Source organism: Myxine glutinosa, chromosome 1, assembly GCF_964187855.1.
Source record: "Myxine glutinosa chromosome 1, kmMyxGlut1.1, whole genome shotgun sequence".
NCBI classification, from domain to species: Eukaryota; Metazoa; Chordata; class Myxini; order Myxiniformes; family Myxinidae; genus Myxine; species Myxine glutinosa.
Window position 1 is genome coordinate 106,789,308 of NC_136261.1, and position 27,096 is coordinate 106,816,403.

General features: G+C 43.4%; 1 protein-coding gene across 2 annotated transcripts in view; it reads left to right on the forward strand.

Annotated features, from left to right (window-relative positions):
- LOC137427298 (eukaryotic peptide chain release factor GTP-binding subunit ERF3A) overlaps positions 1 to 24,703 on the forward strand; it is a 57,926-nt gene extending 33,223 nt beyond the window's left edge. For both annotated transcript variants that reach the window (XM_068116704.2, XM_068116712.2), the window contains exons 6-14: positions 5,230 to 5,410; positions 6,183 to 6,337; positions 6,452 to 6,595; positions 6,954 to 7,047; positions 14,533 to 14,613; positions 14,855 to 15,028; positions 15,136 to 15,225; positions 15,371 to 15,539; positions 23,368 to 24,703. In XM_068116704.2, the coding sequence (XP_067972805.1) occupies positions 5,230 to 5,410; positions 6,183 to 6,337; positions 6,452 to 6,595; positions 6,954 to 7,047; positions 14,533 to 14,613; positions 14,855 to 15,028; positions 15,136 to 15,225; positions 15,371 to 15,539; positions 23,368 to 23,420 (1,141 nt within the window). In that variant the 3' untranslated portion in view covers positions 23,421 to 24,703. The remainder of the gene's footprint in view (positions 1 to 5,229; positions 5,411 to 6,182; positions 6,338 to 6,451; positions 6,596 to 6,953; positions 7,048 to 14,532; positions 14,614 to 14,854; positions 15,029 to 15,135; positions 15,226 to 15,370; positions 15,540 to 23,367) is intronic.
- The last annotated feature ends 2,393 nt before the right edge of the window (positions 24,704 to 27,096 follow it).

Below are 27,096 nucleotides of genomic sequence, written 5' to 3' on the forward strand. Positions count from 1 at the left end.
GTCAAAAAAGTTTTTTTGATGTTGCTAGACAACCATAATCCAAGATGGCCACTGGTTTGATGTGGCTAAATTGCTAATCGGCCATCTTTTGATAGAATCATGCTAGAAGGTTGATTTTGGTATCTACCTATAGGTTTTCCCATATGGCAGAGGCAATGGAAGGCTCAAATTATGGTTTTCATGTTGCTAGGCCCTTGCTAGTCAACTCAAATCCAAGATGGTCGCAACTGACACTTAGTAGGAATCGGATTTAGAAACACGAAAACAATATGACAACCAAAATGTTTATTACATTTTTTAACAATAACCTTGTTGGATCCACGAACACATATTAATTACAATAAAATAATTCACAACATCTCAATAAACCATTTTAAACACACAACCTTGCACTCCCACTATCAACTACACTTATACATCAATCATCTTTGTACATATCAGGGTACATTTGTATCTGTAACAATGCGCTAATATGTAGCACACCGCACGTCTTTCTAAAACTAGCACATCATGTCATCTTGAGTATATATGTCTAGTACTCGAGAGGATCAAGGCCAGGATCCACTAGCCCGAGATCGTTGTCATCATTGGTGTCATCCTCTTCTTCACCATTCATCATGGCATCTTCCTCGTGTTTCGTCATTGGGTTATGGCACTCATCTATTGAACCCTCACAATGACAGTAGGTTGTGCAGGACAGGCCTGCCCAGAAGCAGCTGCAGTTCGCTTGTGCGCAACAATTTCCTGTGGCTTTGCACTGACAGCTTATGACTTTCATTAACTCAGGAGGTGCTGGTGGTCCCTTGGCGATTACTGGAGATGGTATGCTGTTGAGAATCTCCCAACCGAAGTTAGTTATACAGAGCGAAGGGGCGTTCTGCTTGTCTGCTGCTTTCCATAGTATCGTTTGATGGTGTGATCTGAGCATATGAAGGAGCAAGTTTTCATCTGTGGGAGGGAGGGATTTAACTCGGGGTGGCTTACCCTTATTCTTTGTGTCGATGGCATGTCGGGCGGCATTCATGCTGGTGCATTTTGGCTGACCATATAGTACAGCGAAGAACTCTTGACCCGTTTTCAGCAGGTCTTCATGTGCAGCCGTCTCCTCTCCAATGACAGAGTAGAGCCCTGGAAAGTCTCCTTCATGGAGTTTGCTGAGGGCGGTGATTTTTCCCTTGTTGAAGGGATACGACACTGTGTCACACCCTGTCACCACATGCATTCCAAGGAGCTGGAGGCGCTTATCTCCGAGAGCAGTTGCAATTTGGTTGATGTGCAACACACTCCCGTCCCACTTCTCCATCTGCACCAAAGCAGTGATCCCCAGCTTCCAAACCCAGAATATCAGAATGATGAAAACGTCTGTGTCATCACTGATGATGCGAATCACCCTTTTCCCTTCATGAACAGCCTGAAGCATGTAGCTGACCATCAACACATCTGCCTCATCATGGCTGAACGGTCCTTCCTCCTCTCCAACCATCAGAACATCCACGCCCAGTGTGTATGTGCAAAGTAGACGTGAGAGAAGTCTTTTGTTAGCCTTGCTATTAAGGATGACTTCTCGCTTAGGAAGAGGAGACGTGAGTGTGAGGTTGTAAGTAACAGCATCAGCACCACCAGCACGGCGTGACCTTTCATGATCCTTCGCCGACATATTGCCATAGCGGTCAAAGATCACTTTCGTTGGGATTCCACTGTAGGGCTGCAGTCTGGTCCCCATGCTTGTAGCGACTGTAGATACTGTACCACCACAGGACCAGACGATGTGATACAGTAGCTGTCCTGCATCAACAATCACTTCTTCTGGGGGACTTGGCTCGGTCGACAGGATCGCAAGTTTTTTCACAAGGTTGGCCTTTTTCCCTTTGCGGAGAAGACCATAATTTGAGCCTTCCATTGCCTCTGCCATATGGGAAAACCTATGGGTAGATACCAAAATCAACCTTCTAGCATGATTCTATCAAAAGTTATGGCCGATTAGCTATTTTGCCAAATCAAAACAGCGGCCATCTTGGATTACGTTTGTCTAGCAACATCAAAAACTTTTTTTGACACTTTCATTGCATCCGCCATGTGTGAAAACCTATGTGTAGGTACCAAAATCATCCTAGCTTGATTCTATCAAAAGTTATTGCTGATTTTCTATTAGAGCCAAGGTTGGCGGTGGCCATCTTGGATTTATGCAAATTACGGAAATTCCCCAAAGTTGCTGCAGCGGCAAGAGGTGGTTCTGTCATATATACCCCCTAACCTTTACAAAGCCACCAAAAAAACTTACAGTACCAACAATTTCCAGGTTCACATGGGGTTTATCATAGGTGGCAACTGGACTACAACCATTTCGCCAATATTTGTACAGCATGGATGTATTTATTTTCGTAAACTTACTGTACTGTATACACTACCGGTCAAAAGTTTTAGAACACCTCAATTTTTCCAGTTTTTATTGAAATTTACGCAGTTTAATGTCTCGATGTACTCTGAAATGAAGCATAGAACAAATAAACAATTGGAGATAAAAAAGAAATCATAGAATCATTTTGTTTAACAAAATTTAATTTAAATTTTTGACTCGGCAAAGCAGCCACCTTTTGCAGATATATAACCGCCGAACACACTCGTGGCATTCTTTCTACAATTGAAATCAAATATTGTTCGGGGAGTTCTTCCCAACACTGTTGCAGAAGTTCCTACAAATGTGTTGCACTTGTAGGTTGCTTTGCTTTCACCCTTCTGTCCAGTTCATCCCAAACCAGCTCGATGGGGTTTAAGTCTGGAGATTGTGCTGGCCATTCCATGATTTGAAGCCTACCATCTTGTTCTTTTCCTCCAAGGTAGTTGTGACATAGCCTGGAGGTGTGTTTGGGGTCATTATCTTGCTGTCGTATGAACCCCTGACCAACTGGGCGTATGTGTACCAAAGGGTATTGCATGGTGCTGAAAAATGCTGTGGTAGCCCTTTTGGTTCAGGGTGCCAGTCACTCTGTGCAAGTCGCCGACTCTGGATCCAGCAAAAGAGCCCCAGACCATCATGCTTCCACCTCCATGTTTGACAGTTGGTGTCACACACTGAGGAACCATCCTTTTGCCGACTCGACGGCATACAAAAACCCTGCGTGATGAACCAAAGATTTCAAATTTTGATTCATCGGTCCATAAGACCTTCTACCAGTCTTCACTAGTCCACTGGCGGTGCTTCATGGCCCAGGCAAGCCTCTTTTTCTTATTTTGCCATCTTAGCAATGGCTTTCTTACTGCCACTCAACCTGTCAAACCTGCAGCTCGAAGTCTTCTCTTCACAGTTGAAACTGAGACTTGCTTACTTCGACCAGTGTTCAGCTGTGCTTGAAGCTGTTGTCCTGTGAGCTGCCTATCACGCAAGCTGTTGACTCTCAGAAACTTGTCTTCTGATTCTGGTGTGGCTTTCGGTCTGCCAGACCTCTTCCTGTCAGAGTTTCCTCCAGTTTCCAATATACTACTTCCTGCAGTGCAATATTGTCCAAATAATGCTTCAGAGGGTGTCATAACAGTCTGTTTCAATACTGCTTTTATACAGACAGGGGGTTTGTAATCAAGTAATCAGCAGAGGTTGGGACACCTGTAGGAATTGTTTGCATCAACTTTCCAAGGCTTAATTTACTTACATTGCTGCAGAACAGCTGTACATTGTTAACACATTACTTGTTCCCTGCAGAAGGCCTTTTTTTTTTTTACAATATAACTGTGCAATTTACATTATTTTCCCGTTTTTGCTAACCTAAACTTTTTTTTAAACCTCGAGCAGTTTACTGCATACCTTGGTACCATTTCAGGTTATTCACTGGACTTCAATTGCTTAAATTTCAATAAAAACTGGATAAAGTGAGGTGTTCTAAAACTTTTGATCGGTCGTGTATAGTGGTAGACTTTATACTGGTAGAGTGATAGACTATACCACATCTAACCCTGCTGTGATTCTTCTCTTTTCAATTGTCTTAACATTTACTTATTCCCTCCACCACCAAAGGTGAAAGGAGGTTGTGTTTTCCCCCCTAACTAGTTACGTTCGCCACCGAAAATGAATGGAAATTATGTTTTCACCCTTGTCTGTTTGTGAACAGCATATCTCAAAAAGTTGTGAACCGATTTGGACGAAACTTGGTGGACAGGTTGGGAGTGTGCCAAGGATGAATCAATTCGATTTTGGTTAAGATCCGAATACGGATCTGGATACGTGAATTTTAAGTGATATTTCATCATTGATAAATGGGGCGAAAAGTTATTTTTGTGTGTATATATATATATAATTATATAGACGATATTTCAAAAAAGTTACGGACAGATTATGACTAAACTTGGTGGACGAGTTGGTTCGGTGACGAGAACAAGCGATTAGATTTTGGGTCCTGTCTGAATCCAGATTGTGCCTATCAGTGCGATACAAAACGTACTGCCTGGCAGTGGTATGCACTCTACCGAGTGCTGTTCTAGGTGTTTGTCTGTCTGCAAGCAGGATCTCTCAAAACTTTATTGACAGATTTGGACAAAACTTGGTGGACAGGTTTGGTGTGTGACAAGGATGAATTGATTCAATTTTTGTCAAGAACCAAGGTTGGTGGTGGCCATCCGCCATCCGGTGTACTTTGGTACAGATACCAAAGTTTTTGTTTTTTTAAATTTATTTATTTATTTAATTACTGTAACTGAATCTTCACCATTGAGAGATGGGGCGTTTCAACAACGATAGAAAGCATGATATTTCAAAAAAGTTGTGGACTAGTTATGATAAAACTTGGTGGATGAGTTGGGTAAGTGACAAGAACAAGCTGATTATATTTTGGTTCATGTCCAGATGCAGATCCAGCCTGCTGTCAGTGGGCTACAAATAGTAAATTGTTCGTATTGGTAGAGGTATGCGCTCTACCGAGTGCTGTTCTAGTTTGAACTGTTATTTGGACGACTTAACTTAGCATATAATTTTGGCATGCTTTGGCCCCTTAATCATCTGAATTATTTAATGCCTACGTTAGTTATCTTCCTCTTTTCGTTATGTTCAATCCCAAGATCAGGATTTCGGCCATTTTACCTTCCCTTTACCCCCCCCATCAAGGAGAACCTCAAAGTAATCCTTAAAAAAAGTTTTGTCCATAAAAATATGAAATGTGACGTTCGGTTTGCTGATTGAACAGAAACATGCCTTTGTTTATCTATAGTTGGTAACTATTGGACCATATTGTATTTTTTCAGGTACTTGTCTTGGGCTCTAGACACAAACATCGAAGAGCGAGAGAAAGGCAAGACTGTTGAGGTCGGACGAGCATACTTTGAGACGGGGAATAAACATTTCACCATCCTGGATGCACCGGGACACAAGAGCTTTGTACCAAATATGATTGGTGGTGCTTCACAGGCCGACCTGGCTGTGTTGGTATGTTAACAGGCCATACTTTTTTCTTTTTTTTCTCAGTTTTTTTCAGTTAGGTCTGTCTCTTGACTGCCACTGCCAACATGAAACCCAGTGCTACCTACCTCATGGTCGGGTCGTCGGCGACGAAACCGACTCCCATCACTGGCTTGCCAGTGGGGAGGGTAACTGTGACACCCTGCAGGACTAAAAACAATACCTGTTAAAGGCCGATGAGCTCCCTTTGTGAGCCAACGGCCTTCCAGTAAGGAGATGGTGTCTCCTAAAAAACACACATCCGGTTGGACCGGTTTTTTAGGTAGTAGGTTGTAAACAGCAACCGCCCAGGGTAGTACTACCGTTCTGACTTGGGAGCGTTAAAGTGGTGCCCGGAACCATCTTGCACTCTCCGTGTCAGGATTGCTGGTCTTATTATCTGTCTCACTCAAACTACAGCTACCGGGCTAGCTTCAATCTTTCTTGCAAACAAACATCATACACTTTTCATCATACACTTTTCTTGCTCATTTCACTCCTCACATTTATTTAAGGCCTGTTCTTCATGAAGACTAAATATTCCGTGCCTGGAGCCTTCAACATAAAAATAATACTGGATTTAATGTGATGTTTTGCTTGCAATTGATGATCCTGCTTATTATCCAGAAGTGTTTTCTCTTCAATTGACTTATAAATCCCTTGGATCCCGATTTAGGCCTGGATTACTACTTGTCTTTTTTGATGTTATGCAGATCGAGGGGAGGAAAAAAAGGCATGTGTGACCCGTGCTTTTGTTTAGGTAATCTCTGCGAGGAAGGGCGAGTTTGAGACTGGCTTTGAAAGAGGTGGTCAAACGCGAGAGCATGCCATGCTGGCAAAGACAGCGGGTGTCAAACACCTCATTGTCCTCATTAACAAGATGGATGACCCCACTGTAGCGTGGAGCCAGATCAGGTGAGCTGTCTGCATGTTTTCCATGCAGTATGTTTGTGCGTCTCGTGTCATTTTACCAGGTGGTAATGCTGCATGTTGTACTAACTATTAACCACCGCTCGGCTGCTTCTGCAGGTACGAGGAGTGTAAAGAAAAGCTGATTCCTTTCTTGCGGAAGGTCGGTTTCAATCCCAAGAAAGATATCTTTTTCATGCCATGTTCAGGCCTCATGGGTATTAACTTTATTGAGCCATGTGGCCCTCTCTGCCCCTGGTACACGTAAGTTCGGAAATCTGGGGGTCCACTATGGTTACCACAAGCCAGGGTTCTTGTTTTATGGATGATTTTTTTTTTGTAAGTGTTCTTTCTTTTTGGAGGACTTGTTTGCTGAAAGATTAAATGTGTGTGTGATGCTAAGGGAACCTTCTTTGTATCACATTTTCATATGCATTTTGAGGAATTTACTGCACTTTGTATTATGCATTGCTTCCATTTCGTTAACCTGTCTAATTGTGATTACAAACCAAGACAGAGTTTGCAGACTTGGAAACTCAACTGAGTAATTGCAACTTCTTGCTTGTTGCCATTTTTAAAATGTTAAAAGGTTTAAAGTGAGCTTGTGGTGTCCTGTTCACAGGGGTCCACCATTCATCCCCTACCTCGAGGGCCTACCATCCCTGAACCGGCCCACCCATGGTCCAACCCGGCTGCCCATTGTAGACAAGTACAGGGTATTTTCGAATTTTTCTATCTCTCACCCCATGCATATTCAGGGTTTTACAACATTTTAGCCCCCTACTAGGTTTCAGCCCACTACAGGGTTGTATTTCTGATACTGTCAGTTTGTCCTTGTGTCTGTCTGGAGTCACCATTGAAAAATAGCTGGACGCATTTTATTCGGCCTGTAGTTCCGTGGTGTAACGAAGACATGATCAATGCACTGCCAGTTTCACCCTTCAATCACATGTCCTCGATGACATACAAACTTTGCTTTGAGACATGCCACGAGAATCATGGATTCAGTTTGTGATTGACTGCAATAAACCAAGAAAACAACATCTGTTACCTTGCTTTAACAATCAGCAAAACAACGTAACTTGCGCTTCAGGTATGAAATGTACTTGCACAACAATTACTTGAGTTGTTGCAAAACTCTTCAATTAACACGTATGGCTAAATTGTAACACGTGCAAGCGATAAACTTCTTAAGTTGCATCAAAACGTACTCGTAAATAGCATGCGGTTGATGACGTACAGGTTTCTGAGAATACCGTCACGTGACTTGGAGAACCCAACAAACTTTATCCATAACATCAAATTTACACCCCAACCAATGCAAAATAACAGGCCCGCAAAGTGCTCGACACTACCTTTATATTTACAGCATGGTTTTGTAGTTTGATAAAGCGTTTACCGTTTTATTCACCTCAGCACCAAGAGAGCTCTCCCCGGGTAACATTTTAGTCATGAGGTACGTCACTATTTCATGTACAAGTTTTGTCAGTAAAATAAATTAATTTATGGGAGATAATAGCACATAAAGGACTGTATATGCTTTCAGGAACCGTTATTTATTTATATACACTTTACCATCTCCATCATTAGGAAATGGAATGAATATGGAAGTACCCAAACTCTTCCTGGACCTGGCTGTCCAAAGAAACTGAGCAACCTGGCAAGAAGAAGGAGCTTAGTCTTGGAGGTGACCAAGAACCCAATGACCACCTGACACAGAACTACAGAGTTCCTCGGCTGAGATGGGAAAACCTGGGAAAACATATTCCTCGGCTGAGATGGTGACAGTAGTCTCTGCAGGACTTCCAAAATCGAGGCTTTATGTAAGAGTGGCCAGATGGAAGCCACTCTTGAGAAAAAAGGCACGTAACAAACAGCATGCCTGGAGCAAAGAGCTACGTCTGGCGGAAACTAAGCACAGCTCATCGCCCATCTAACACCATCTTTACCATGAAGCATGGGGATGCTTTTCAGCAGCAGGTACTGGGAGACTTGTAAGGATAGTGGGAACAATGAATGGAGCCAAATACAAGCAAATCCTTGAGGATGGCCTGCTTCAGAGTGCAAAAAGACCTTAGACTGTGGCGAAGATTTACATTCCAACAGGACAATGACCCCAAGCATACAGCCAAATATACACTGGAATGGCTTCAGAGCAAGAACGTGAAAGTCCTTGAGTGGCCCAGCCAAAGTACAGACTTTAATCCCATTGAGAATCTGTGGAAAGGCTTGAAGATTGCTGTTCACCGACGCTCCCCATCCAACTTGACAGAGCTTGAGGAAATCTGCAAGGAAGAATGGGAGAAACTCCCCAAATCCAGATGTACAAAGCTGATACAGACATGCCCAAGAAGACTCGAAGCTGTAATCGCTGCCAAAGGCGCTGCTACGAAGTATTCACTTCGGGGGTTGAATACTTGCGTAAATTAGATATTTTTGTGTTTATTTCTCAATTGTTTTTTTAAAACTTTGACATTATGGGGTACTACGTGCAGATTAATGACAAAAAAAGGGGTCAACCCAAAACAAATTGCAACAGAATCCATTTTACCTGCATTTAATTTGGAATAGCTCACAAAACAACATATTAAAAGTATAGGAAAATCGAAGTTGTGGAACAGTGCCTAATTTGCAGAAATTCAAAATGGCCACCATTCAAACTACTTTTGCCTATATCTCGGGATATGAGACTCGTGGAGACTTAATTCTGGTGTCTATACCCATGTTTCCAGGGTCAAGGAACATATTTATAACAGTATTTATAACATTGGGTCATTTGTTTGCACCTAATTTGCATAAATCCAAAATGGCCACTGTGACAAATTAGCTTAACCCATATCCTGGAACTAATATTGGTTTAATTCTGGGTTTGCACTTGCTTTTGGGTCAAGGAACACAATGAGAACAATGTCAATAATCAAAACTTGTCGTCATTAAGCATCAGCACAGGCCCAATTAGCATAATATCAAAATAGCCTCCATTCATAACAATCAATCAACTATATTTCAGGTTAATTAACACATTATGAATAAATGAAGATGCTGCCAATAACATTGTAGAGTGCTTTTAAGGGATTGGTGGTGGATTTTTTCTTGTCTCTTCATTTTAGATTAAACAACGCGTTTAACAAGATTAAACAACGATGAACGCGTCAAGACAACCTGTTAGAGGCATTCCAATAGGAGTTATGCAGCTATCCTCCGGCGCTCATTGAGAATAAGTACACTCCGTGACTGGCAAATAAAGCTCAACTGGCTGACGCACTTTGGAGTCTGATGCCTCCAGGAATGTCCGTACCGCCAGGGGATGCCCAGTATGTCCTAGATGGGGGAGCATTACTTCACAGGATCATATGGAACAGAGGTTCAACATATGACGAGATATGTCAGCAGTATGTCACATATGTGAAAAGACACTATGGTGAACCAGTCGTGGTATTTAATGGCTATCTCAATGGCCCAAGCACAAAAGATACAACACAGCAACGAAGAGCAGGATTGCGTGTTGGAGCACCTGTACAAGTCTCCGGGTCTATGGATTTCAATGGAAAGAAGCAAGACTTTCTTTCCAACAATGAGAATAAGCAGAAGTTCATCACCTTGCTCGATGAACACCTACAACATCATGGATGTTGCACAGAACATGCTAGGGCAGATGCTGATCTACTAATTGTGCAGACTGCCATTGTCACTGCTGAGAGAACATGTAAGCCGACTGTCGTGGTTGCAGATGACAGACATTCTGGTTCTGCTCTGTTTCCACTCAAAGCTCACTACAAAAAATCTGTACCTTCGACCTGAACCTCGCTATTGCATGAAGAAGCAGCCAAGATGCTGGGATATTGTGGTTCTAAAATCCACATTGGGCCCACAAGTATGCAATAGTATGCTTTATGTGCATGCTATCCTTGGTTGTGATACTACATCCCACATACATGGTTTTGGAAAGGGAGTTGCGCTCAAGCTGATTCGCACCAATAAAGACTTCCAGGAACAGGCCAAGATCTTTGGAAATCAGAATATCACAAAGGCAGACTTCATATCCGCAGGAGAAAAAGCAATCGTCTCCTTACACAAAGGCAAATCAGATGACAAGTTGGATTTTCTCCGCCTGCAACGATTCCAACAGAAGGTCAGCATAAGTACAACATGTGTGAAACCAGAGGTTCTCCCGCCAACCTCAGCAGCAGCTACGTACCACAGTATGCGGGTCTATTTGCAAGTACAGCAGTGGATGGGGAAAGAAAATCAGATGCAACCAGCGGAGTGGGGGTGGTGTGAGAAAGGTGGACATTACATTCCAGTTCTTACAGACAAAGCAGCAGCCCCCAAACACCTCCTGAAGACAATAAGGTGCAACTGCAAAACAGGTTGTAGCAACAGGCAGTGCACCTGCAAGGCAAACGGCCTTGAGTGCACTAATGGATGTGGAGTGTGTAGAGGTGTATACAAGAATGTCATTGCAGTCCTTGAAGAAACTGAAGAAGACACTGGTGGCTAGAAATGTAGAATAATATAGTAGTTAAATGACTGCAGTTACAGCAGATTGATACATGGTTCACTGGTTCACTGGTTGCTACACCTCCTCTCCAGACACTCCCACCCGCAACCTCCGCTCTGCTGGTACCAACCTCCTGACCCCCCCCCCCCCCCCATCCGGACCGAATTCAGATCCTAGGGGGACAGGGCCTTCTCCATCGCTGCTCCCACCCTCTGGAACTAACTACCTCACACCATCAGAGACTCCTCCTCACTCACCACATTCAAAACATCACTCAAGACCCACCTGTTCAACACTGCATTCAACATTTAACCCACAGCATTTAACCCCTGACTATCTCTTCTCCTTCTCTTTCCTTTTGCTTTGATTATTTACCTATTGATTTTTGTCTTTTTGCACTTGTTTTTTGTACTCTGTCAAAGCGTCTTTGGGCTTCTTAAAAAGCGCTATATAAAATAAATTTATTATTATTATTATTATGCTACGCCAACAGAAATAGTCCAACTTCACTCAGATGGGAAATATGTGCCAATATTAATTTTAAATGGTGGCCATTTTGAATGTATGCAAATTAGGTGTCAACAAATGACCCAATGTTATAAATACTGTTATAAACATGTTCCTTGGCCCTGAAAACATGGGTATAGACACCAGAATTAAGTGTCTACGAGTCTCAGATCCCGAGATATAGGCAAAAGTAGTTTGAATGGCGGCCATTGTGAATTTCTGCAAATTAGGCACTGTTCCACAACTTCAATTTTCCTATACTTTTAATATGTTGTTTTTGTCCCCCGTCGCACAGCGTAGCGAAAGGGGGACTATGGCTTTCCCCTCCGTCCGTGTGTCCGTGCGTGCGTGCGTGTGTGCGTAAGCGAAGGACAGCATTCAAATTTGGTGTGCGGGTGCAACCAACGTCAAAATCCAAGATGGCCGCCGCCATGTATGGCTGATGCCATGTATGTCTTAACCTTGAGATGAATATCTTGAAAAATAAGCGAAGTACCAACTTCTAATCTGGTGTGTGGGTGTATCTAGGCATAAGGAAGAACGCTATTGAAAATTGGGTCGCCACGTCAAAATCCAAGATGGCCGCCGCCATGTATGTCTGAACCTTGTGAGATGAATATCTTGAAAAATAAGCGAAGTACCAACTTCTAATTTGGTGTGTGGGTGTATCTCGGCATAAGGAAGAACGCTATTGAAAATTGGGTCGCCACGTCAAAATCCAAGATGGCCGCCACCATATATATGTCTGAAACTTGAGTGAAATATCTCGAAAAATAAGCGACGTACCAACTGCTAATCTGGTGTGTGGGTGTATCTAGGCACAAGGAAGAACGCTGTTTAAAATTGGGTCGCCACGTCAAAATCCAAGATGGCCGCCGCCATGTATGTCTGAACCTTGTGAGATGAATATCTTGAAAACTAAGCGAAGTACCAACTTCTAATTTGGTGTGTGGGTGTATCTCGGCATAAGGAAGAACGCCATTGTAAATTGGGTCGCCACGTCAAAATCCAAGATGGCCGCCACCATATATATGTCTGCAACTTGTGAGCGTAATATCTTGAAAAATAAGCAAAGTACCAACTTCTAATTTGGTGTTTGGGTGTATCTAGGCACAAGGAAGAACGCTATTGTAAATTGGGTCGCCACGTCAAAATCCAAGATGGCCGCCGCCATGTATGTCTGAACCTTGTGAGCGGAATATCTTGAAAAATACGCGAGGTACCAACTTCTAATCTGGTGTGTGGGTGTATCTAGGCATACGGAAGAACGCTATTGAAAGTTGGGTGGCCACGTCAAAATCCAAGATGGCCGCCTCCATGTATGTCTGAACCTTGTGAGCGAAATATCATATCATAGCATGTTTTCTGCGTCTTCCACTTTATCAACTCGCATCACTTCACCGACGGGGGACCTAGGCGTAACGCTTGTGTTAGCTATTCCAAATTAAATGCAGGTAAAATAGATTCTGTTGCAATTTGTTTTGGGTTATTTCATATTTTGACTGGATTATAAGGTGGATGGAGGTTGTTTTCATCCTTGTTACTTGGCCAAAAGTGTGTGTGTGTGTGTGTGTGTGTGTGTGTGTGTGTGTGTGTGTGTGTGTGTGTGTGTGTGTTTTTAGTGTGTGTGTGTTTTTAGTGTGTGTGTTTTTAGTGTGTTTTTTGTGTGTGTGTGTGTGTTTTTTGTGTGTGTGTGTGTTTTTTGTGTGTGTGTGTGTGTTTGTTTTTGTGCGTTTGTTTTTGTGTTTGAGCGTTTTTTTTTTTTTTTCTCCTCACTTGTACTTGGTTACAGTTGTTAACCGATCTTCACGAAAGTTCACCAAATGGCAGAGTTCGTGGTCCGACAAATTCCTATATGTTTTTGAGGTCAAAAGGTCAACATAGGCCAAAGGTCAACCACTTTTTCAAGTTTCTAAAATACTGAATTTTCATCCGATTGACTTGAAATTTGAAAAAGATTTACATATCGGCTAACTGAATTCAACGACCAACTATTTTTGAGATCAGCATTGGCCAAAAGGTCAACATAGGCCAAAGGTCAACAACAATTTCTAAAATCCTCAATTTTCATCTGATTGACTTGGAATTTGAATTGGATTTTCATATCAGCTAACTGAATTTAACCACCAATTATTTGTGAGGTCAAAAGGTTGCTATACCGAGTGCCATTCTACTTTGTTCTGTTTTGCCAAGTGTCGCTCTGAATGATTTTTCATTTGTTTGTCTGTCTGTGAGTAGGATGTCTTAAAATGTTATGGATGGATTCCGACAAAACTTAGTGTTGAAGTTGGGTCTGACAAGGACGAATTGATTTGATTTTGGTGAAGATCCATAACAGGAAACGGTATTTTAAAAGTGATTCTTCACTATTGAGAGATAGGGCCAAAAACTATATATGGCATACAACAACATGCATTTTAAGGCCATGTTCCCTGCTAGAGCGGGGGTTAGCCCCCGCATGATCCCCGCATATGGCATGATCTTTCAAAAAGTTGTGGACGAGTTATGACAAAAATTTGGTGGATGAGTTGGTTTGGCGACAAAAACAAGCCAATTTGATTTTGATTCATGTCCGGATCCGGCTTACTGGTGGGATACAAAATGTAAACTGCAGCCTGGCGTAGTTATGCTCTCTACCGAGTGCCCTTCTCGTTTATTTATTGACATACACTTTACCATCACCGCTACCCAGATATCCACCTTTAAATATTTATTTACTTGTTCTGTATATATACATTTTAACATCTCCATGACGAGCATGGAGATTTGCATTTTTAAACATATTTATACAATTTGAATTATTGAATTGACAACAACTTGAATTCAAGTTAACAACTTGAATACTATGTCAACTTGAATTATTTATTTTTACATATACAATGTACCATCAATGCTGTTATGTGTCAATGTCTAATGTGTACCATACCACCTTTAATTATCTAGTTATGTATCCTTTACCTTTTGGCAACCTTAATTTGTTTGTTTATTTAATTCATGAGTTATCGAAATGTAAAATGTCACGTTTTTAAGTTGATGTTGGGAGCTTCGTTCTCAATGAAGACTTGCATCCTTGTGATGAATATTCTTGAACAGGCTATCTTCACTAACAGCTTTTTGTTCCTCATTGTCTCTCTGAATTCCCTTGCCCAATCTCCAATCTATTTGCCCTAAAATTGGCACGGACCCATCACAGGATATGGGCACAGTGGTGTTGGGGAAGTTGGAGTCTGGCTCCATTGCTAAGGGTCAGCATCTAGTCATGATGCCAAATAAGGTATGTGTGGAACGTGTGCTTCAGGAAGAAATTTGAGTCAAACTCTCTTTTCTGTTTTTTGTTTTTTGTTTTTTTCTGCCTGAACCTTGTACTGTCTATTTCCACTTTCATTTCAAAGCATCGTAAGTTGAAAAGTGGAGACAATGATTAAGTAGATACCTTTTTAATCATTCACCACTTTTCTCATGAATGAGCAATCCTTAAATACTGACATTCTCCCTCCCTACTTCATGTCTATCAGCACACCGTCGAGGTCCTGTCAATGTTGTCTGATGAGGTTGAGACTGATCTTGTCGGTCCCGGAGAAAACCTCAAGCTGCGGCTCAAGGGTATAGAAGAGGAGGAAATTCTTCCGGGGTTCGTTCTCTGCGAGCCAGGAAATGTCTGCCACACCGGCTGCACTTTTGATGCACAGGCAACCACCTTCTTTCCTTCCTTTCTTACCAGACGCTGTAAAAATAGAAATCACTGTTATTGGTCGAACATTCATGACTGCCTTCCTCCCCTTGCTTGTGTTTGTAGGTTGTTATTATTGAGCACAAATCAATTATCTGTCCGGGTTATAATGCTGTGCTGCACATACATAGCTGTGTGGAGGAGGTCCAGATAGAGGTGAGATCTGGGTTTCTTCATCTTCAGGTCCTGGAACTCCAGCCAGACAAAGGATATTAGTTTTGTGCTGTTTATTAAAATGTTTTCAGCAGTGCTTTGCCTGTGTCATGACAAGTTACTGTCCACCCTTTACTCCCCTTGTTAGGCACTCATCTGCCTGGTGGATAAGAAGTCTGGTGAGAAGTGTCCAACGCGGCCACGCTTTGTCAAACAAGATCAAGTGTGCATTGCCAGGTTCAAGGCCTCTGGAAGCATTTGTTTGGAGACCTTTAAGGAATTCCCACAAATGGGTCGTTTCACACTAAGGGATGAAGGTAGGATCTGTGATATGCTTGTGTTCCAAGGATGTTACTTGTTCTCATGAAAGAGCCTAACCAATCAAAAGGGATATAACTTCAAAGTTTGTGGTTTTCAGCATTCTTAGCCATCAATTTTCTTCATTAGTGATACTTTAAAAAATCAAAAAAATCTAATTGTTTTGTTTTGACCTTTTCAAAATGATTAAATGGCAATAACTCAAGGGGCCATCTAGGCTCATATTATAGGTTACAATTATCCTTGGACTTTCATGCTGTTCTGTGACACTGTGAACAGCTACTGTGTAAGTATTTCTACCTTACCACATGTTGAGTTTTTCCAAAATGTCATTTTCTATTGGCATTCTGTGCAAAAATGTATGTTAGTGCCAGGCAGATTTCTATAATTACAAATCTGCAGAATAGTTGTAATGAGAGAATCTGCTGTGCATAAATGCTTTTTCAGTCGGCCGAGTTCAATCATCTCACTCTACATCTATTCCGATGGTGCCATACCTCATCATAAAAAATGTACTCTACTGTGCTGATTACCTAAAAAATGTGTCACTGTGCTGGTTACCTGAAATGTGAGGTTAGCTTCACAAGTGTGTATTATCATCAACAACATAATTTCGGTTTGTTGGGAACGTCAAACACTGTACGAGGCAGTCCGAAGACTGATTTTGTCAAGTTTACAATAACCGTTTCATAAAACTTACAAATATATATAGAAATAATAATCATAAAAAATTGCATTATGTATATTATGCATCAAAATGAATGCATGGAATAAAAAAGCAAATTAGCCCGAAATAAGGAGACATTTTAGATTACTACAAAGGAGCATTGTGAAAAAAAAAAAGAAAAAAAAAAAGAGGGGATGGACATTTGCAGATACAATATTGTGACTCGTTATGTAATTATTACTATATGATCAAATCATAGAATTGAGCATGGCGGTCACGGTTTGAATTGTCGATTGTTTATATATCTTTGTGTTCTACAGAAGGGTATGTCAAAAGATTTAGCATTTTTGAATTGAATGTGAGATTGGGATTGGGGACTTGTGGGTGGGGGGTGGAGGAGGGAGTGAGGATGGTGTTGGGGGTGGGGGAGGAAGCGAGGAGAGGGAGCATGTCACGGAAGCATTTATATCTGACCATACTGTTTCCAAAGTGAAGCAGGAGCTCATCTCTCTGTTCACTGAGAGAAGGGATGTTATACAAATCAAGTTGCTGTTTGTACGGCAGGATATGTGGGTATGCGATGCGACGTATGCGACGCTTCTGGACATTCTCTAGTTCATCTTTCTGAGCAGTAGTCAGGCAATATTCCCAGACAGGTGATCCAAACTCAAGTAGTGGACAAATGTACAGTATATGTTATAGATTGTAATCAGATTGCCAACGCGAGCTCCACTTTTCTTAAGGATGATTAGTATTGTCGTGTGACTACCCGAGGTGAACACCGCAGGGTAACACGGATGACCAAACGAGCTTTAAACTCCAAGGCGTTCAGTTAAATGGCGGAGTTAATACACGCGGGGGCGGTGGAGAGGCTGAAGAGCTTACCTTCCCGATCCCACCGGCAGTCCTCAAACCTGCAATAAATCAACTCAAGCGACACAGGATTTAAAATGTACAAATAAATGCCGGCTTTATTAAGAAATGCCGGTAACCAAATGAAACACGATAACACTAAATTCCTAAATTAGGGCGCTCCCATGCAGACCCAGTAAACAGACAAAGGGAAATATAATTGAAAATAAATGTGTTATTTATTAGCGCACTTAGCTCAAATCGGCTGTATCTTGCCAGGAAACGTACGTCGTTAGCGCAAACTGGGCCTCATTGCGCGTCTTTTCACTCCGGGCCTCGCATGCGAATTGGACGGGCTGCGCCTGTCCACTCGCCGTTCCTGCTTGGAAACCCACGGTTCTCAGTGCGGTTCTCAGTCGGTGGCTCTTCCTCCTCACGACCACCAGCAAGATGTCAGCACACAACCATTCACCACGAAATCCCGATTCAAGAGCACGCCGATGCTAGAAGAGACGAAATGTTCCGTTCGCTATCGATGCCAAAACGAGAAGTGCCAAGAACAAGCGACCGTTCGCAATGGGATCCTGGCACGAGAAAGAGGGCCACACGAGAAGCAATGCTCGCTGTGAATCCCCCACACGAGAGGTAGCACGAGATGCCGGTCCGAGTGCTATTGTGTCCAGAACGGGAGGGCGCAAGAGAGCAATAACGACCGTTCGCTATCGTATCCAGAACGACAAGGGGCAAGAGCTGATCTGACCATACTGTTTCGAATGTCGGCCAGAGCGTTCTTTTATCGTACAGGCTCTGACGTAATCTCAACACCTCTTCGTGTTTGACCCTATCAGCGGTGCCACCTTACCAGTCCTCTGTGCCAATCAAATCCCCGCCCAATCACCGACTGCTTTTTGGGCATGTCTCCACGGAGCTGCCTGTCCTGTGCGCTCACCAAGTCGGTGTTGTCCACGACAATACTTCATGCCTGGCTTCCGGTGGCTTTTTATTTAGTGTGATTAATGCGCGATTTCTGGCTAGATGTGTGTGCTGCGTATGTCATAAGGAACAAAGGAATAAATTACAGACGCATTTACAAACAGGGAATCAATTACCCACAATCCCTCGCTAATTAACAAGCCCCACCCCTCTGTTGTGGACGAAGATGGGGCTTCCACGACACACGGTCGACCGGATCCCTACTGATTTAATGGGGTTTCTTCCTCTTTATGACAGTCAGAGCACAGTAATCTACGCAATATATCTGGATTAAGGTATCCCTACTCCCCACAAATGTAACAGTATGTACAACTGATGAGCAGCACGAGACACCATGAGTTGAACCTGGCTATTCAACTTTAGGTTTGTTTGTCCCCCGTCGCACCGCGGAGCGAAAGGGGGACTATGGTTTTCCCCTCCGTCCGTGTGTCCGTGCGGGCATGCGTGCGTGCGTAAGCGAAGGACCGCATTCGAATTTGGTGTGTGGGTGCAACCCACGTCAAAATCCAAGATGGCCGCCGCCATGTATGTCTGATGCCATGTATGTCTGAACCTTGAGCTGAATATCTTGAAAAATAAGCGAAGTGCCAACTTCTAATCTGGTGTGTGGGTGTATCTAGGCACAAGGAAGAACGCTATTGAAAATTGGGTCGCCACGTCAAAATCCAAGATGGCCACCGCCATATATGTCTGTACCTTGTGAGATGAATATCTTGAAAAATAAGTGAAGTACCAACTTCTAATCTGGTGTGTGGGTGTATCTAGGCACAAGGAAGAACGCTGTTGAGAATTGGGTCGCCACGTCAAAATCCAAGATGGCCGCCGCCATATATGTCTGAACCTTGTGAGATGAATATCTTGAAAAATAAGCGAAGTACCAACTTCTAATTTGGTGTGTGGGTGTATCTCGGCATAAGGAAGAACGCTATTGAAAATTGGGTCGCCACGTCAAAATCCAAGATGGCCGCCACCATATATATGTCTGAACCTTGTGAGCGAAATATCTTGAAAAATAAGCGAAGTACCAACTTATAATCTGGTATGTGGGTGTATCTAGGCATAAGGAAGAACCCTATTGAAAATCGGGTCGCCACGTCAGAAATCCAAGATGGCCGCCGCCATGTATGTCTGAACCTTGTGAGCGGAATATCTTGAAAAATAAGTGAAGTACCAACTTCCAATCTGGTGTGTGGGTGTATCTCGGCATAAGGAAGAACGCTATTGAAAATTGTCGCCGTCAAAATCCAAGATGGCCGCCTTGCGTCTTCCACTTTATCAACTAGCATCACTTCTCCGACGGGGGACCTAGGCGTAACGCTTGTTGTCCCCCGTCGCACAGCGGAGCGAAAGGGGGACTATGGTTTTCCCCTCCGTCAGTGTGTCCGTCCGTCCGTGCGTGCGTGTTTGCGTGCGTGCATGCGTAAGCGAAGGACCGCATTCGAATTTGGTGTGTGGGTGCAACCCACGTCAAAATCCAAGATGGCCGCCGCCATGTATGTCTGATGCCATGTATGTCTGAACCTTGTGAGATGCATATCTTGAAAAATAAGCGAAGTACCAACTTCTAATTTGGTGTGTGGGTGTATCTAGGCATAAGGAAGAACGCTATTGAAAATTGGGTCGCCACGTCAAAATCCAAGATGGCCGCCTCCATGTATGTCTGAACCTTGTGAGCGAAATATCATATCATAGCATGTTTTCTGCGTCTTCCACTTTGTCAACTCACATCACTTCACCGACGGGGGACCTAGGCGTAACGCTTGTTTGTATTACTATCCCAAGAAGTACCAATGAGCAAACCATCTCCAGATAGGTATTATTAACACACAACTGTACTTCCAGAGGGGGATTCTTCAAAAAGTGTATCTGCATAAATTAACTTGGTGTCATTACATTAACTAAATAATTTTGTGTTTTATTATTTTTGGATATACTTCTTTGGTATTCGTCAGAGAAAGTTTTCCTCAGTATTGTGGCATTAGGAGACTCTGGAGGTGGTTCGTGGTTGTGCTGATCATTGGTGTGACAGGTGGGAGATTGTGCCTGGGTTTGTGTGTGGTCCAGTTGGGGAGAATCAAGCAATATTAGAATTGGTTTATATTGTTTCTTTGCCTGTTGGATTAAAAAAAGACCTGGTGATAAGTGTCCAACATGGCACTACTTTGTCAAACAAGATCAAGAGTGCATTGCCAGGTTGTTAAAGGCCAATGGAAGAATTTTTCTTCTTTTTTTGGATATAAAGTCAAGGCTCATGGAAGAGCTAGAACACAATTGCATAACGCATCAGGACACAACAGAAAAAAAAGAAACAAAGAGAGAAGGGGACACGAACAGCAGGCAGGGTTGAGGGACAAAATGCAGTGCATTCAGAAAGTATTTGGCCCCCTCACCTTTTTCACATTTTGTTATGTTGCAGCCTTATGCTGAAATCGTTTAAATTCATTTTTTCCCTCATCAATCTACACTCAATACCCCATAATGACAGAGAAAACAGGATTTTAGAAAGCTTTGCAAATTTATTAAAAAGAAAAAACTGAAATATCACATTGACATAAGTATTCATACCCTTTGCTATGACACTTGAAATTTAGCTCAGGTGCCTCCCATTTCTCTTGATCATCTTTGAGATGTTTCTACACCTTGATTGGAGTCCACCTGTGGTAAATTCAATTGATTGGACATGATTTGGAAAGGCACACACCTGTCTATATAAGGTCTCACAGCTGACAATGCATATCGAAGCAAAAACAAAGCCATGAGACAGGATTGTGTCGAGGCACAGATCTGGGGAAGCCTACAAAAAAAAATCTCTGTTGCATTGAAGGTTCCCAAGAGCACAGTGGCCTCCATAATTCTTAAATGGAAGAAGTTTAGAACAACCAGGACTTCTCCTAGAGCTGGCCGCCCAGCCAAACTGAGCAATCCGGGGAGAAGGGCCTTGGTAAGAGAGGTGACCAAGAACCCGATGGTCACTCTGGCTGAGCTCCAGAGATCCTATGTGGAGATGGGAGAAACTTCCAGAAGGACAACCATCACTGCAACACCCCACAGATCTGGGCTTTATGGCAGAGTGGCCAGACGGAAGCCTCTCCTCAGTGAAAGACACATGAAAGCCCGCTTGGAGTTTGCAAAAAAGCACCTGAAGGACTCTCAGACTGAGAAACAAGATTCTGTGGTCTGATGAAACCAAGATTGAAATGTTTGGCTTCCGGAAACGGTTGCTCGAGTGAGATGTGCATGGAAGAAGTTTCGGCAACTGAGTGGCGTGCTGACGAGGAGGGGAGTGTCGTTGAAGCTGAAGGGAAAGGTGTATGCTGCATGTGTGAGAACTGTTATGATTTATGGGAGCGAGACGTGGGTAATTGGGTAATGAACGTAGAGCAGCAACGAAGGCTGGAAAGGGTGGAAATGTGAATGGTTCGGTGGATGTGTGGACTATCGTTGAGAGAGAGGAAGACAAATGATGAATTGCGAAAGATGATGGGAATAGAGCCTGTGATGGATGTTGTGAAGAGGAACAGGTTGAGATGGTTTGGTCATGTGTTGAGGAAGGATGAAAGTGACTGGTTGAGAAGAGTGATGGAAATGAATGTAGAAGGAAGTAGAGGACGGGGAAGACCGAGAAAGACTTGGCTAAAGATGGTCGAAGAAGAAATGGGGGCAAGGGGGTTAACAAGGGGAGATGCAGAAAATAGGGCAAAATGGAGAAGATTGTCATGGGGACCGCAAGGCTAACCCCCGCTCTTGCAGGGAAAATGGCCTTAAAATGCCTGTTGTTGTTGTATCCATGTTATATTGAAAGGAGTGGGAGTCTGGATAGACTCGGTTAGAAAGAAGATCATTGGAAGGAAGTGATGGAAGGGGAGCATACTCCAGAGAAAGACTTAACAAGGCACCACCGGGTATTAGAGGAGTGAGTCTAGTTTTAAAGTCCAATCTTGAGCTTGGACAGATGTTTTTTTACGACGTCACCCATAGGGCATAGCCGTGTCGAACAGTGTTTGTCCATCCGTATGTCCCCTCAAATGTATACCAATCAGAGCTGAGGATCTGGTCACATGACAGGGTGATGTGATTACGTCTGATGTCATTGCGGCGGCTGACTCTCCAGTCTCCACACTGGCATTTTGATTCCAATTTCGTTCAGGCCGAACATATCGTCGAACATGTCATATATCACAATCGCCATGCTCTACCTTTACATTTTTCATTCAGTGTGAAACACAAACAAACCGATTGTTAAAATGACCATCAAATATCGAAAGCACCTTCATGCCTCACTTTCGGACCGTTTTGGACAAATAAGCCCAGGTTTCTTAATACAGTAGTGTATCGTTTCAATCGTATCGTTTTCGTAATAGTAATAATAATAATATAGTAAATATGACCATAACACTTTAATCCCAATGTCGTGAATACAAAGTTACTGGATTGAAGCAGGGTATGGTTCATGAATCAATGATAAGCGGTGTATGGTACTAACAACCGCGGAAGTAAGGAATTCGCCTTTGTTTTTTGATTGCATGTTATTAACCCAATTCTTGTGGGGTATATAGATTACAGTCGATCTTCCCTCAGTTCTGTAAGTAAAACTTAACTCACGGATGTCGGGATTCCTCCAAATTTATTTCTTTAATGTTATAAACTGCGTTGGCGACTGTGTAAAAAGCTAATCATATGTGTATGAAGCCAATTAAAAAAGCATTCATATGGTTTATAATATTTTACAAGCCCGGCTATGCGGCTGTAAGACTTCCGGTCTTTTTTCTCTCTGAGAGTGGACACACATTTGATGCGAGCTATCTGCCATATGTGCTGCTGGCTATGCCGATTTGTTCAGAGATGTTTAAGGATTTTCCACAAATGGGTCGTTCACATGATACATGTTATCTGTCTCTTATAACTATAAGAGGTGTGTGTGTGTGTGTGTGTGTGTGTGTGTGTGTGTGTGTCGTGTCGTGTCGTGTCGTGTCGTGTCGTGTCGTGTCGTGTCGTGTCGTGTCGTGTCGTGTTCGTTGGTAATATCCATCAACATTTTAAGCTTAGCAGCAAATGCTTACTCGTGTAGGTTGCAAATAAAAACCTACTTGAAGCAGAAAGTGGAGACTCATTGTCCGAAACCAACTGAAAACTGCACCACGTACATCGACACCACAGCACATAATGCTGTGGTCTGAAAGGCCCAAGGTGGCTTGTATTGTGAAGAATTGCCTTACAAATATCTGCTGCTGGCATATTCTCACGTACTTATAGCTTGGTAACAAATATTTGTTATTGACATCCTCTGTTTCTTACCCTCCCCAATCCATTTCCAGGAAAAACCATTGCCATTGGAAAGGTGTTGAAGCTTGTGGCTGAAAAAGAATAAAACAACATGTCCACAATAAACCAGAAATCTCCATGCCACCCTCACACAACCCCAGCCCTCTCAAACCCCCTTCGTCCTGCTCCCGTAAGTCTTATCATCTTGCCAGCTCAACTTGGCAGCTGTTTGGTCATGTGGTCTGGCAGAGACCATGAGGCTCTCGGCCTGGACTTGCATTCTGCCATTTGCCCGCCATGATTTTGCCACTCTTCCAACTGCACATGTCATTGTGCCAGTATTTTAGCTTACCCTTTGGACCCCGAACGCCATCATGCCACAAAAGCTCAAGGAGGAATTTGCCTAAAAAAATTGGGTGGTCGAGCCCTTTCCCCCCCCCCCCTTTTTTTTTTTTTTAGGCACCTCCTACTGGGCTGGACCCCCAAGAGGGTTGACAAGGCAAACCAGTAAGGTTGTCAACTTGGTACATCTGGTGAGGTTTCATCCATATCCCAGTTGCAAATGCAAAACTTGAAGCTGTGCCCACAAGGTTTTTTTGTTTTTTTTCCCTGCACCTTTTGTTTCTGGAAAGTGGAGAGATTATGCTCAGCTCCATGGCCGATTGTCCAAATATCTTGTGCATCCATGTTGCATTGAAAGGAGCGGGAGTCGGGATCGGCTCGGTTAGAAAGAAGATCATTGGAAGGAAGTGATGCTGCCCATCCCTTAACCAAGAATACCTGTACACAGCTCCGGTGACCTTTTATAGAAAACTGCAGCAGTCCATGGTCTTTGTTTCCATCTAGCCTGTCTTGGCTTTCATTCTGCCGCTTCTCCCATTCAACTAATGGCCATGATGACATGTCCATGTTTTGGGGGATTATGGCACTGAACAGTTTCTGTTCTGTCGATCAAGCTTGAGTGCTTACTTCCACCTTTGCTTGAAACTAATTATGTTGTATGAGTTCTGTTGGGCAAAACGAGTTTTTATGTGCACAAGGTCCTCTGCATTTTAAACAACGTAATTTTGTTTTTGTTGGACAAAACTTCTATCTCTTATGTCTTTTAATTTTTGGCTTGGAATTTTTGGCTTGGAGAAGGTTGTCAGATCAGTCAAATTTCATAGCTGTCTCCAGGGCGAATCAGAAAGGCCTGACAAACCACTTTGTTTTGTGGTTGGAGCATCAGGCAAAGATTAATATTATTATTAGTATTATAATTCCAATAGAGGTGAATAAATATGCCATTGGTGAGTAAATGCAAATATTGTTTCCTCTGTAATACAATCCTGTTTTGCCATGCGTTTTCAAAGCATGCCCTGCAGCAATAAAGTATCACAGCTTGCGGGTGATCTGTGCCAATTGTTTGGTCATTTTGTGATTCAACTACCGAGCATGTCATTTCACACATATGTTGCTGTTCTGGCTTTCTGATGCAGTTGTTAATTTGGGGTGATGAGGGGAGATAGTACCACACTTTCTTTTCTTTTTTTTTGTATTCAAGATCGAGGCTCGTGTGAGAGCCAACATCAATCACAAAAAAAAAACGGACACACAAAACGTACAGTAAAGGGAGCGGGAGACTAGATGGGGAGAGAGAGGGAAGCACACAAGTACAACAGCAGAGAACAGGGACAGCAGGAGATCTGTGGGAGGGAGAGGGCATGCGGGGAGGAGGCATGGGAAGGTTAGGGGGGGGGGGGGTGGGAGAGGTTAACAATACATGGACACTGCGAGGACTTCCAGGAAAGAAGTCGGTATTTCAAAAAAGTGGATCTGGGGTGAATTAACGTGGGTAGAAGAGATCAAGGTTTTGGATGGGGTTAGACGAGATGGTGGTGAACAGCTGTTTTAAAGACCTGGAGGGAGGAGTGGGATTGAAGAGAGAGAGAGAGATTGTTCCAGAGGCGGGAGGAAAAAGGAGTGGTGAGCAGTCATGATTTTGGCAATGTCACCAGCAGAGGGTTACTGGCAAATCTTGTGCGACCTGTAGGAATATTTGGGGGACAGAGCACAGATATAGCTGGGGGAGCTAGGCCAGATAGGAGTCGGTAGAAGACAAAGACCACATACCTGCCTGCGGTGAGTGAGTGAAAGACCCTTGGAGTTAGCTTCATCGCTGGAGATTCCAATGATTCTTTGGTTTCAACAGCGTGAAGCCGAGCTAGGTGTGAGGCAGGAGCACCGGCCCAGAGGGGGGAACAGTATTCCATTGAGCTGCGGATGAAAGCCTTGTATGTGGTGAGGAGCTCAGGTGTATAAAGGAAGGACTTCGCACGACGGAGGACGCCCAGTCGGCGACTGGCTTTGGAGGCCAGCTTGTAAATGTGGTTTTCCCAAGAAAGATCATGGCAGACAGTGAGACCCAAAAGCTTGAGCGACATAACTTCTTGGAGAGGATTGTTGAGAAAGTCGATGGGAGGGTTTTCCAGTCGGTCTTTTCGGAGAGACATCGTAAGAGTGTGAGATTTGTCAGGATTGAAAGACATGTTCCACTTGTTTGACCAGTCTGTGATTTTGTCCAGGTCTGCAGAGAGTGAGGAGGCTGCAGGCTGCCGATCTGAGGGATGAGGAATGGAGCGGCAGAGAGTGGAGTCATCAGCAAAGAGATAGAGAGGATTTTCCAGAGAGTCGGAAAGATCATTGATGAAGACCAGAAAAAAGCACAGGGCCCAGAACACTACCTTGGGGAACTCCAGCCAGAACAGGAAGGGGAGATGAGAGAAATCCATTCATGGCCACACGTTGACTACGACCAGAGAGGAAGTCCGCAAGCCATGCGTGGAGATTTCCATGGATACCATAGGAGGAGAGTTTGGTGAGCAGAGCTGGGTGCCAGACCGTATCGAAGGCACGTGATATGTCAAGGGAGACGGCTCTGATTTCCTGTTTGGCATTGAGGACCTCCATCCATTGTTGAGACAGCAGAAGCAACATGTCCAGAGTAGAATGACCTGGTCTGAATCCAAATTGATGATCGGAGATCAAGCCATTGGAGAAGAGGAAGGATTTGATATCTGAAGCAATGATGGATTCCATGACTTTGCTGATAATTGGGAGCAGGCTGATTGGTCTGTAGTTGCAAGGATCTGTTTTTGCACGTTTTTGTGTAAAGCGGTAATGTTTGCTGATTTCCAAGATGCTGGCAGATGACCTTGAGCAAAAGAGAGGGTGAAAAGAACAGAGAGGGTGAGATCGAGCGGCAGAGCAGGATTTTAGGACCCGTGGGCTGATGCCCTCTGGTCCAGTTGCAGAATCAGAGTCGAGGTTTGACAAAAACTTCGCCACCTTGTCAGGAGAGAAGGACACAGAGTCCAGGAGCAGTTGGGTTCGACTGGGTAAGGTGGGAACAGAGAGAGATGGTTTTGGGACACAAGATTTTGAGGCAAACACAGAGTTGAGGCATTCAGCTTTGTCATGTGCGGTGTCGACTGTGTAGCCATTTGAGGTAAGGTAGGGGAAGGAGGGGGAACAAACACCAGAAACAGATTTGACCAGATGCCACCAGGATTTGGAGGAAGGAGACAGGTTTGAGAGTTCATTCTTGAGTGTGGAGAGATCGTGCTTTCTGGCACTCCTGAGGGTAGACACACTTGTTCCGAGCTTGGTGGAAGGAACTGGGATTGCCTTCAGTTGGATTAGCCTTCCAAGAGGCAAAGGCAAGTTGTTTCAGGGCAATTGCCTCACCACAAGATTCAGTGTACCATGGATGGGAGGAAGAGTAAGACAACTGAAGACGAGAT